Here is a 14,108-nt window from a genome sequence, read left to right as displayed (position 1 = left end):
CTCTACCTATGCTGGTTTTGTATGAGGAAAAAATGTATCATCGATTTGCTTCTTAATATGTTTCTACCGATATATGTATATACACATATACATAACACATATATGTATGAAGAAGCTTATGATTTAGATAACGCAAGTGCACACACACAAGATTATATGTATTTATCTTTACTTTCCAATGTTGTGTATTGTTTTCTTTCTTCTCCATATAACTCAAATTTATATACTCCCATAGTTGCAATTATAAGTAGCATTATAATTATATCTGACTAGTTTGATCAAATGACACCTAATAAACAGAAAAAACACAGCTCAGGTACTCTAAGAACACTTTGCAGAGTCCAGTTCAAAGCACTCTGCCTCTATCCTTAGCTTTATGCTTTGACACCAATCTAATCACAGATGGTGGTTCAGGGAACACAGAGAATGTGTTCAAATTCCTGGTGTCACTACCATGCTGATTTGTGAGGGCACTCATGAACATTAAGCCTATCTTTAAATTCTCACAGAAAAGAAAGTCTAGACATTAGGATTTACGAAGATTATACTTAAACTCAAGAATAACAAAAGAAAAACACAATTCAGAGAGTAAGATGTAACTGGCAGGCAGGTTGCCTCTTCCCACAACTAAGCCCTGGCCCATCTTTATGGGATTTCTTACAGACCTGGCCCCCAATCAACTTTTACCTCTCTCTTCCTTTGACCCTTTCCCCTCTGTGATATCCTTGCAGATCCCACCACTTCTCAGTGCCCCAGCTCAAGAACCAAGGTACAGAAGAGTCTCTCCTATGCACTTGTTTAACCCTGCTTCCAACAGATGTCCTCTTCATTGCAAAGACACATCTTCCTCAAAGATAATTTTAAGTTGTAGAGTTCATTCTTCCTTCCTTAATCTTTATTTATTAATTTTTAACTATTATTTTGTGAAAACTCATTTTCTTCCCCAAGAGCTATCATTGTTTGATTTGAAAGAGACAATCTCCTTAGAATTAAGAGGCCAACCTAAGGATATTTCTCTAATTTGGCATTATTAAATTTAATAACAATTCAAGAGTTCTTATGCAGAACATCTCTTACCATCATATAATTCTACCATAATTTCTCTGCTTATATTTTCTCAAGTTTGAAAGTTTCTCCCTACTGCTCTTCAAATTATTCCTTTCTTCAAATGCTAAAATCAAACCCTGGTCACTGATTCATTATCCTTGCATATCTAAACCATGTAAATGAGGACTGACCCCCATAGCTATGTGTGTGTGTGTGTGTGTGTGTGTGTGTGTGTGTGAGTGTGTGTGTATGAGTCAGCGCTGTATAGATCTTTAAACACAACTTAAAATCACAAACCTAGATAAATTTCATGCTTTAAAATTGTAAAGATCTGAATGAAAAAATAATCACAAATATAGTAAAAGAAGTAGCCATAGACTCAAGAAAATAGATGTAATATGTATATGTTGAATTAATAAATAATAGACCAAAATTCCATGGAACTATGGACAATGAATACACACAGACAACTCACAAAAGACGAAACCTCTTTAGGCCAATGTATACACTTTGCTTTAATAATAATCTGTAGAAAGTGATTGTAAAATGATATAAAAAACTATTTCACACTCATGATACTGAAAAAAATTGAAACGTCTGTGATTGCCAAGTCATGGTGAACAGATAGAGTAAAGGAACTATTTTCAATTTGGTGGTGGAAGTGTAAAAGTTTCAATCACTTTAGGAAACAATTTTTAAAAGGCTAATAAGTGTATCTACCCAGGAAAATAAGAGAACAATATATTTCTAAATTAATTTTCACAAATAAGACCAAAATCATACATCTGAGTAAAAAAGAAAAGAATTTTGCAGAGCAAGATATTCAGTATCATATAAATTAATTGAAATATCTGCAAAATTATAGTCTTTTCTTAATGAGTACATAAATATATAGTTAACCAATTACAACTTGTGTACGAATAACAATCTGTAGATAGGGCTTACCTCTGATAAAGAAGATAACTTGGTAAGATCAGCACCAGGATTAATAGGAAGAGGAAAGACTGTACAAAGGGTTTCAATTTTATAAGAAAAGAAAATTTTATGGCAAAAATAAAGAGTGACTAATGTGAATATATAAAGTTAATTTTGTTCCTACTTAATATTCATTATGAAAAACAAGTATGTCTCAGTTTAGGAAAATGCATAGTTCCATTGTTAACATTAAAGTTAATAGAATCCCTGTACTTAACTAATTTTTTTTAAGTTGAGTAATTTTCAAATACAAATTAGTGTGACTAAACCAAATTTGAAACTGAACACTAAAGGTTGTTAATGTTTACACAATTATAAAATGGGATTAATTTAAGACAAAGTTTCATGAGATTATATTAATTTAAAACTGTTGATGACATATCCAGGTAAGAAATTTTCATATTAAGATATGGAGGCTTCAAATACTGCTTCCTGGGGGCCAGCCCTGTGGTAGAGTGGATCAGTTCGCGTGTTCTGCTTCAGTTGCCAACTCAGTTGCCAGGGTTTCACTGGTTGAGATCCTGGGTGCAGACATGGCTCCACTCATCAGGCCATGCTGAAGTGGCATCCTGCACAGTATAACCAGATGACCTACAGCTAGAATATACAACTATGTACTGGGGGCTTCGGAGAGAAGAAGGGAAAAAAAGGAAGATTGGCAACAGATGTTAGCTCAGGAGTCAGTCTTTGAAAGAAATTAAAAAAATTAACAAAAATGAATGTGTAAATACTGCTTCTTGATCACTGAATAATCAATATGGCTTCAAACAGTTCCTTGATTATTGTGGCACCTTCACTTCTTTTGTAATCACTTTTCTCATTGTTTGCTTCCTCTCTCACAATTTTTCAAGATTTTATCAACCTTTTACAGTTCAACAATAGGAAACTATGAGCTCTAGAACAGAAAGGCTTTGTGAAACACCATTCAGGACAAACACACAGAGGTGAGAGAATGGCTTACAGAGGAAGAGGCTGTGATACCACACCTACTGCAAGGAGGATGAGGAATAGTCTAGCCATGTGCACAGGAAGAAGAGCAACAAGATATGGAGATCAGACAGGCAACCTCTGCTAGAGAATGTGCCACATTTTTGTGTCACTTTAATAACTGCTTCATCAGTGTTATCCAAAATTGTCCATCTTATCACTATTATAGACATTCAAATATTAAAACTATATTAAAATCATGTTTTTATCAGTCTCTGTTATAATCTCTGAAATTTTTGATTGACATGAACTGTGCTTAGTACATCTTTTTATTTCAAATCCAGACCAGTTTTTGGATTATTTTAAAAAATGATGTATCAAGACAAAAGAAACAGGGGCTGGCCCCGTGGCGCAGCGGTTAAGTTCACATGTTCTGCTTCTCGGTGGCCTGGGGTTCGCTGGTTCGGATCCCAGGTGCGGACATGACAATGCTTGGCAGATCATGCTGTGGTAGGCGTCCCACATATAAAGTAGAGGAAGGTGGGCATGGATGTTAGCTCAGGGGCAGGCTTCCTCAGCAAAAAGAGGAGGACTGGCAATAGTTAGCTCAGGGCTAATCTTCCTCAAAAAAAAAAAAAAAAAGAGAGACAAGAGGAACAATTTTAGCTCTATAAAGTTAAATCTGATTCAATTATTTATTACAATACCTTACTATATGTATAAACAGTACATATTTAAAAGTTGGGTGTCCAGAGTATGAAATCCTTGTGTTCTGATGGTGGAATGCATATAGATAAAATAAATATTGAAATGTATCCATACCTATTTAAATAAATTAAATGTGCTTATTTTTCCCGTATCAGGGACTCACTCTAGGAGATACTTCATGCAGATGTTCATTCACAGATCAATGAGGACCACACAAAATGTTGTTAATTGTGGTGATACATGTAGAAGTGAAGAGTTGGTAACTAAATAAATGCTTATTACTATGGCAACAAACAAATAATAAATGGAAGTAGATCCAGATTATAATAACAAAAGTCAGCAAAATATTCATGTTTATGTAGTAAAATGAATATAGTTTAAAAACGTATAATTGAGTGAGAACCTTTAGGTATCAAAATGAGTTATGTAATAACATGTGTACATGTTAAAACACACATTATATTTACTTTATAAGGCTGTATTCCTTTTTAAGGGCATATATCAACCTTTTGGAGGAGGTACCCGGTGGGGGAGGGAAATTGAAGCAAGGATGGGGAATGAGGACTGATGATGATTATGGGATATGGCATTAGGATATCATTAACTCAATTTAGTCCTTTAAGTCACAAAAATAATTAAAAATAAGAGCTATGCACATATTCATAATTTTTATTCCTTTTGAATCTTTTAAAACACTATAAACACTTTTAAAGTGTTTTGTCTTTATACTTAGACATAAGGCTCGGGAAGAAGACATTGCAGAAAACGGAGAATGTTGAAGTAATTTCTGGGTGATTAAAACACGTATCCAACAAATATACTTACATCCAGGTATTTGAGTGGATGCAATAAAAATAATAGCAAAGGAAAGCAGGTGAATAGTGCATAAAATAATATTTCCTCAATAGGAAAATCAGAGGTACACTAGATAATTAACAAACACCAGTGGCATCATTTCCTGCTGTCAAGTGCTTTGTGAATAAACAAGAAATTGCATCCAAGGTTCCAGGGGAGTGTCTCAAAGAGGGAAGACACGGATATATTCTCCCGGCTGCAGTTAGATTGTTAATCACATGAGGGAACCAGAACTCAGTCCTCATTTTAGGTGAGTAGATGGCACTCGTTATCATGATTACTAGGTGACTATTTTTGATGCCTGTCTTCAGTTTAAATTATAAATATAAGTAGAGTCACCAATGCCAGAATTAGTGCATTTTACCATGCATATTAATAATCTCTTTTCATAACTATATTTTCTGGATAATGATATGTTTTTACCACTATTACTATATTCTCTGTGGATAGTAAGGGACTTCATTTCTATTTGTTATTGTTTTTATATTTATACTGAGATTCTAGACAATAAACATTCTGAAGAGGAGGAAGCATTTTTTAAAAGATACACCAAGAATGTTGTCTAAGCAAAGATACTGATGGTTAAATACTAATAGTTTCTGTTAGTGCTTTTATTTATCCACCACTACAGTATTATCATTATCTCTTATTGTCATGCATCCATAGTGTGTCATTTGCACTATAGATGTGTGTGGCCTCATTTTACTAATACCGTACAAGAGACTGGGATTGTCAGAGTGTAAATTTCCCCCAAGAGCCAAGCCTCAGGCAAAGACTTGGCTTTATGATGTTTATTGGGTAGATGGTTCCAGGAAGCAAAAATGAGGAAACATAGAATGTGAGACTGAAAAGGGAGAAAGTTAATAAAGTGTACAATAAAGTATAGATAACTGCTGTAAGCAATTAAGTTTCCATTGCTCAAGAAGCTTTGATGTATTCTTCAGAACTCTTCTAGGAATTACGTAAAAGAAGGCCAGGAATGCCTGAGTGTTTATCCATTGATTCCTGATCCTCACTGTTGCGTATTGCTCTTTGACACATGACATCTCAGGCACTTCCAGACTACCTTACATCTGGTCTGAGCAAGCTCTCAAGACACTTTACCCTCAGGAAAAGAAGTAAAATACTTGAGATGGGAAGCTGCCACCATGCCAGAAAAAGTCTACCATGGCTGTAGGCTAAGTCAGTCATGGTCCAAAGTGACGAGGGATAGGGAATCATGTATGTCTGATATAGTCACATTTGCAATACTGAGGTGATGGCAAAGCCAAAATAATATAAAATAGACTTTTTGACTTAGGCTAATATGACCACAACACCACAATACTAGGATGTCTTTGTCCCTACTGTCTTTGTGTTAAATCTGTTTTCATTTGGATAATGGGGCTAAAGGTTTGAAAGGATCTCCTAAGATATTTATAGTTTGGGCAAAACCAAATTTAAAACTAGTACTATTAAAGAGTCAAGGAAGATCAATCCTTAGAAGAATTATTAATTTGGTGTATATGTTCTGCTTTCAGTATTGGTGAACTTGCCACAACTTAAGCATTTCGTCTTTTAAGGTTTGCATATTCTCTTTCCTCTCTCATAATATACTTAATTATTTAAAAGAATTTTTTTCCGGATCTGTCATTTTTCATGTTGTGAATTGCTCATGTCACAAGTGAGTAGGGAGAATTATTTTTTGAAGGATGGGAAGAGGAGTGTAGGAGACCTTCCCAGACCTCCGCACAGGTCCCAGTTATATAGCGCAGGGACGACACAAATCATGTTACTTAGCTCATAGAATTTTGCTCACATGTTTGAGGATCTATCATAGTGGGATATAACTATAATGAAGAAGTGCAGTTTTAAAAAATCTTTGAGGATCATGACAAGCCACATAATAGTGATTTGGGGATTGGCATTGAATCCTACAAGCTGGTTAGTATAACACTGCACATCTTAAGTTACAAAATTTTGGTATTTGCTAAGTAGCATTGGCCAAGTAGCACATTTTTTTCAGATTCCAAATTTGTAATTAGAAAAGATTTATATCGATTTTATGACTTTTACTGATGCCACATAATTGCAGAGTTAGTGTTCCCTTATGGAGATAATGCAGCGTATTTTACACAATAAAGAATGGAAACATATTTAAGTACTCACAGCCTTATTAGCTGTGTTGGATAAGAGAAGTATGGCTATTTGGCCTTTTTATAGTTTTGAAATGATATGTGTACATATTTCTGCTGATGCTAACTCACCCAATGACTGCCGAGCTTGACACATTTTTAGAAACATTCAAGATTCTTCCTTCTTTTGTCCTCCCTCTTTCTTTCTCTCCCTCATTCGAATGGGAAGACAATTATTCTCAATGTGATCAACCCATTTATCTCAGTTGAAGCTATTTGCAAAGTATTCCACAACACTTAGTGGAGACTGAGTGTTTACATTTGTGTAAGAGGACATCCTTTGGCATCACATCCATTTCCCAATTTCTGGTGCAGCTCCGGAGTTTGTGCTTCCATCAAATAGGAGTCAGGCTTGATGCTCTGTTCCTCTGTTTCTTTCTAGTCAGTGCTTAGCTAGGGGTCGTGAGGGGAGGAGCACATAAACTATCAACTCAGTTGCATTTCAGAAGAACTTTAGAGATTTGTAAAATTACAATACAGCGATGTTGGGATGAAGAGGTTAGCCAAACTGTACAAACTACTGTGGAATATTCTTTACTTTGGGTGTAACTTTTTGTAGCTTAAGGCATTAGACTTTGTGATTTTCTTTGTTTGGTTGCAGCTAATAAATGTTTATTTTTACTTTTCTTGTAAATATTTTGTCAATATTTTCAATAGATTTTTAAGTAGAGGAAACTTCTAAGATGTAACCTGCCAACTTAATCTTGAATTTCTAAATTTCTATTTGGATTTTCTTGAAATTTCTTTTTTTTTTTTTTTTTAGGGACATCCAGAGGATCTAGTTTATAAATCTACAAGAGTTTAAAGATTTTCTTATGACATTAAGATCTTGATTAGTCTAGGATTAATTTTCATATGGGTAACTAAACGTCCAATTTCATCAAATTCTATAGAGATAATCATTTTTTAGGCTCTATTTATTGAATAGACCATTTTTGCCTCACTGTCCTAACATGCCACCTCTGTCATACATCAAAGTTCTATATAAGCATGGCCCTTTCTGAGTTCTCTGTTTTGTTTCACAGATGTATTTGCGCATCCTTGTACCAATGCCACATTGTCTCAATACTTCTAGCTTTATAAGTTTTAATACCTGGTACCTCAGGTCTTTAAAAAATGTCTTGCTTATTCTTTATAATTTGCATTTCATAAATACATTTTAAATTAGTGTCAAATTCTACAAAAGCCCCTTTATGGGAAAAGAATTGAGTAAATAGATTAATTTGAGCAGAATTGACATTTTTATAACACCAAGTTGTGCAGTCCAGGAACATAGAATTTCTACCAGTTTATTTAGGTCTTCTATAATGTTTCTTAATAAAGTTTTACATATTCTTCTTTTAAGAGCTTGTTTGGTCTACTTTTTATAAGATTTTTTATCAATTTATAGAATTTCCCATTTGTTCCTAATTTTTTATTGTTTTTGTCTTATCTAAATGGTATTCTTCACCTATTCAAATGCTCATATATTTTTACCTAAGTCAGTCTGATAATATGGTAAATTATATTTCCAGATTTTTCAATGTTAAACCATCCAGTAAAATATGGGATCAACCCAGCTTGAACATAATGTACTGTATTATTATACATTTTAAAAATTGATGTTAATGATATGGTAATATTGTTTAGGATTTTTATGTCTATGTAAGTGAAATTATATGTCTGAATGCATTGTTTATTTATTATATCTCTTTTCAATGAGGATTTTGCTGGCCTCCTAGGATTAGTTGCATTGTGGTCCTCATTTTAATACTCTAGAAGACTTTGTAATAAATATGGATGAGATTTTCCATGAAAGTTTGGAAGTAAGTGCCTTTAAAACAGACTGAAGGGGAAAGGAGTTGGGAAAGTAGAGGTATAGAAAATGTAATCTTTAAATTAAAATGTAAAATATGTTGACTCAAGACATTTGGTGTATTCTTGATGCAAGATGAAATAAAGGTATAAGAATAGTATTCAAATTAAAATATAGTGCATATACTGCATTTCTATCAGTGTCATATCCAATAGGCTTTATGAGGATCAAATAATTATTTGTGTTGTCCATGTAGATCTAAACAGGTAAATTTTGAGTGAATTTCAAATGAATCACACAATATATCCTCCTTGTTCTCCATCTCTTTCTTTATCTTTCATCCTCATCCTTCATTCAATGACAATGTTTGCCAGCCCCTGAGGCATTTGAGACAGCATTTTCTACTTTAGAGTGATGTTTCTCCTTGTTGGATAAGTATACTCATAGTAGTTTACCAGATGGTTTTAAGTGGTACATGAAGAAATATGTTTTAATCTTTTTCCTTGTCTTTAAATGAGTTAGAAAAATAAACTAAAGCATCAAACTTATCATTTCAGAGATGTCTGTGCTAAGATTAAAGCAAATGTGGGAATACTTGCTAATTTTTCTTTCTCAGATTGAATAAATTATAGATGCAGGCCTTACTTGATATGTATATAGCAAAAATCAGAAACCTCATAAGTCAGCACACAAGTACTGAAGATTCAGATACACTGTATTTATGTGATTTAGAGTGGGCACGTGGAGAACATTTGCAAGACAGTTAAGTTATTTTCTATCATAAAAATCGTCAAACAATGTTTAAAACTCATAAAAGCACAATGGAATAAGAATACGATTTTAAGAAATCAAATTGATAGTGGAATGAGAATACCACTTAGATTTGCAGAGTTACAATGAAGAGAAGTAAATCAAAGTTTATTAAATGAGTTAATTATGGTTTTCACTGGAGATTGGGACCGAAGTTGTGGGTGCAAGAAGCAGAGGACAATTTATTTGTATTATAATTTTTCTAAAACTCGATATTTTTAACCTAATTCTGTGTATTCTAAATGAAAAGCATTTTTGAAAATAATATCAGGAGTCATACTCTAGGCCAAAATTTTCTAACAATGTATTGTTGACAGAACCATAAAGGGACTATATGCACCTTGTAATGATAAACAGTATGTGACACAAAAAATCAAATGACTACCATATGTCTTATATTGTAATGGTTTTTAAATTGGATCTAGATTTGATGGGAATGGGTTTTTAAAAAATCATTGCATCTAAAAAAATATGGATTTATCTTACATATAATGGCTTTGTATACTAAAAGCTTAACATATGTTATCTCCTGAAATCCAATGACTCTTCTTATGGTTCTTCCCTCAGTTATTTTTCATAATGGCCTGGATGGACAAACAAAATATAACAGTGTTAAAAGAATTCATTCTCATGGGAATCACAGATCGTCCTGAGCTGCAGGCTCCATTATTTGGGCTCTTCCTCATCATCCACATGATCTCAGTGGTGGGCAACTTGGGCATGGTCATCCTCACCAAGATGGACCTCAGGCTACAAACACCCATCTACTTCTTTCTCAGACACCTGGCTTTCATCGATCTTGGTTATTCAACAGCTGTGGGACCCAAAATGTTGGTAAATTTTATAGCTAATCAAAATAAAATCTCCTATAATTGGTGTGCTACACAGCTAACTTCCTTCATCTTGTTCATCATTAGTGAACTTTTCATTCTATCGGCAATGGCCTATGACTGCTACATGGCCATCTGTAACCCCCTGCTCTACACAGTTGTCATGTCACAAAAGGTATGTTGGGTGTTGGTAGTAGTTCCCTATCTCTACAGTGCATTTCTCTCTCTGATGACTACTATAAAGATTTTTATTTCATCTTTCTGTGGCTATAATGTCATTAGTCATTTCTACTGTGACAGTCTTCCCTTGTTGACTTTGCTGTGTTCAAGCACACGTGAAATTGAGTTGATGATAATGATCTTTTCATCATTTAATTTAGTTTCATCTCTTCTAATAGTCCTTGTGTCCTACATACTGATCCTCATGGCCATCCTTAAAATGAACTCGGCTGAGGGCAGGCACAAGGCCTTCTCCACCTGTGGATCTCACCTGACAGTGGTAATTATATTATACGCAACTCTGTTCTTTATGTACATGCAGCCCAAGTCTAGTCATTCCTTTGATACTGATAAAATGGCTTCTGTATTTTACACCTTAGTAATACCCGCACTGAACCCCATGATCTACAGCTTGAGGAACAAAGAGGTAAAAGGTGCCCTGCATAGGATATGGAAAAATCTGTGCAAACTCCATATGTAAAGTTCAATAGAGAATGTATATACAATAAATTAGATTATAGATATCTATTTATTATATATAAAAGCATTTAGAAAGCAATATTGTGTAAAAAGCATGGGAAACTATAAATGCTTTTCTTATTTTCAATTTATAGCTGTTAAAGTAGTGATCATCTTTCTGGTATCAACTTTGATTTTTGTCCTCAAGTTTCAGTGCAAGAGCCTGAAATCTGGATGACTATTCTCACATTGCCAAGTGCTTATGGTACAATGGAAGGAAGTCTTTCTTAATGGATCACCCATTTGATAATTTTTTTAAAAAGGCATTCTTGTGTCCTTTAATAAAATATTTTCTTTGTGTCTCACATGTCATTTAAATACCAGTGCCCATAATCCTGGCATACAGACAAACAGGAGATGTCATTTACTGTTCTACATGCTGGGCATAAATGTACAGCAATAAAGAATACAACAAAATATCTGACTTAGTGATGTTTTAACTCTATCTCCTTTGTGGTGGGTGGAATCTCTGACTTCTGTTAAATTATGATGTGAACATGTATATGCTTGGGGAAGTAGAAATAAAAGTGTAATTATTTTCAAGTGTCATATTGTGTACATTAAAAATCCAAAAGAATCTTCAAACTAAAGTTTTACAAGGTCAGTGGACATCACGTCAGCATATAAGAGATCAATTATTTTGCTATATACTACAAAAAATGAGTAAAAATGAAAATTTAAAACATTAATTACACCGAAAAACATCTGTAAAATACTTTGGGAAAAATCTAATGAATAATTTGTGTTTCTTCAATGCTAGAAACTATAAAAACACTACTGAATAATCAAGGAAAGACATAAATGTAGCAATATACTATGTCCATTGGTTGAAGACATAAATATTGCAATGAGGTAAGTTCTTCCTAATTTTGCTATAGATTTATGTGGCAATAATCAAAATTCTAATAATATTTTTTTAATATTCAAGTTGATATAAAAATTCATGTGAAAATTCAAAGGATCAAGAATAGGCAGGGAAATATCTTTGAAGAGGAAAGAATACAGCGGACTTCCAATAACATATATTAATTCATTTAATAAAGCTCAATTATTCAAAAAATTGCATCATCAGAGCATGTATGCATAGATACGTCAATAAAATAAATAAAAGTAAAGTTCAAAAATAGATTCGGATTTATAATTTCACTTGATTTGAAACAAAACTCCACACAATGAGGTGAGGAGAGGAGGATGTCTCAGAAGACCAACCTATTTTGATTAGGATTCCTGTGTAAAGCATAAACCTTAGTCATTTATTTACACCATCTGCGAAAATTAATTGAGGTATATTGTGAAACACATGTGAAAGCAAAAACAACAACATTTCTTGAAGAAAGGGAAAATAACATTTTCATGACTGGGGAAATGCAAAGATTTCTTAAACAGGGTACAAAAATAATATCACTAAAAATTAGATGAATAGCACTCTATCCAAAATAAAAACTGGTATTGATCAAAATGCATCAAAGGAAGGTGAAAAGCAAATTCTGAGAGAATACATTTGAAAAACATACACCCTACAATGTACTGATGTCAGTAATTTTGAAGGAAAAAGCCCAAAACAACAACAAATTAGTTAACTCCTGAAATTGTATGAACCAGACAGTTAACCTATTAGGAAAAGAAAAAGAAAGGCAAGACACCTGAAGAAATACTTTGGAAAAGAGGATATCAAAACAGCCAAAAATAAAGTACAAAAAAAGTGTTCAAAAATCATTTAAATTAGGTAAATGCAAGTTAAGACTATACTGTGTTATCACTACACACCAACCAGGTTGGCTCAAATTCAAAAGTGTGTTTGAACAACAATTCAAATTGTTGGTTAGAATGCGGAGAAACTAAAAATCTTTTACTTGCTTGAGGGAGTATGTATTGCTATAAAAACTTTGGGGAAAAAAGGTTGATAAATATTAAATTTAGTACTTGTGTCCTCTGTGATGCAGCACTTTCATTCTGGAGTAATTATGTCCACTGGAGGATAAGAATGTTTTCAGCAAATGTTATTATTATAAATGTTAATGCTTATTAAGGGTAGAATGGGTGAATATATAATGGCATTTTCAAAAAATGTATTCTATACAGCAATGCAAGAAGAAAAGCGAGGGGGAGGAGGAGAAGGCGGAGGAGAAAGGAGAAGAAGATGAATGGATATAATCTTAAGTGAGAGACATCACACTCTGCAAAAACTACGTCCATATATAAAAATATAAATGATACTGAGCTGTACTTATAAGATAAGGGCACTTTATATGTTATACATTTTGGTTTTGAATATTTGATACAGTTAGAGTAATGCATATAAGCAAGAATGCAAGGTGGACTTCATATCTGAAAACCAATTACATAAATTAATATTGTTGTAACTTAAAAGAAAAACTGAAATAGATTTATGATAAAATTCAACACTAGTTTGTAATAAACTGTTCAGTAGAGCAGAATAGATGAAAGCAATGTTATCAATGATATCTATAAAAATCCTACATATACGGGAAGGATGAATAAGTTGAGCATGGAGGATTTCTAGAGCAGTGAAATGCTCTGTATGATATTAAACTGATGGATACATATCATTACATTTAAAAAAAACTACATAAATCTTGTAATAGTGAAAGACTGAAGCTTTCTTTCTGAAACCGGCCACAAGACTAAGAGACCCAGTCTCACCGTTTATATTCAGTATGTATTGGACATTGTAGCTGGTTCACTATGATAAGAAAAGTAATAAAAGATATAAAGATAGCAAATCACAAACTGGCATTTTTAATTTTTTTGGTAAAAGTTATTATTAACCATATAGAAAAATCCTATAAATAACTTATTAGAAATAAGTGAATTTAGCAAATTTGCCAATACAAAATATGTTTAGAAAAATCAACTTTATTTCTACATCCTACCCACAACAATTAGAAAATGAAATTGAAGTATAAAGTTTATCAAACAACAGCATTAAAAAAGAAACCTAGTTTAGGAATAAATCTAATAAAAGAATTTAACAAATCAGCAATTCAAAGAGACTTATGCACCCTGTGTTCATTGCAGCATTATTCACAATAGCCAAGATGTGGAAGCAACCCAAGTGCCCATCAACTGATGACTGGATAAACAAGGTATGGTATATATATATATATATATACACAATGGAATACTATGCAGCCATAGAAAATGACAAAATTGTCCATTCACAACAACATGGATTGACCTTGATGGTATTATGGTAAGCGAAAGAAGCCAGACAGAGAAAGACAAACA

At 33.3% G+C, this 14,108-nt stretch overlaps 1 protein-coding gene across 1 annotated transcript; it reads left to right on the top strand.

Annotated features, from left to right (window-relative positions):
• Nucleotides 1-9,870: 9,870 nt before the first annotated feature.
• Nucleotides 9,871-10,821, top strand: LOC124229461 (olfactory receptor 8K3-like). The gene has a single exon (XM_046644671.1). The coding sequence runs from the start codon at nt 9,871-9,873 to the stop codon at nt 10,819-10,821; it is 951 nt and encodes a 316-aa protein (XP_046500627.1).
• Nucleotides 10,822-14,108: the final 3,287 nt, after the last annotated feature.

The sequence above is a fragment of the Equus quagga genome, chromosome 17, assembly GCF_021613505.1.
Source record: "Equus quagga isolate Etosha38 chromosome 17, UCLA_HA_Equagga_1.0, whole genome shotgun sequence".
NCBI lineage: Eukaryota > Metazoa > Chordata > Mammalia > Perissodactyla > Equidae > Equus > Equus quagga.
Note: the sequence above shows the minus strand (reverse complement) of the source record. Positions and strands in the feature narration are given on the sequence as shown.

Excerpts from the sequence above, each read along its gene's own strand:
- LOC124229461 (XM_046644671.1), top strand. The coding sequence starts at position 9,871 with ATGGCCTGGATGGACAAACAAAATATAACAGTGTTAAAAGAATTCATT.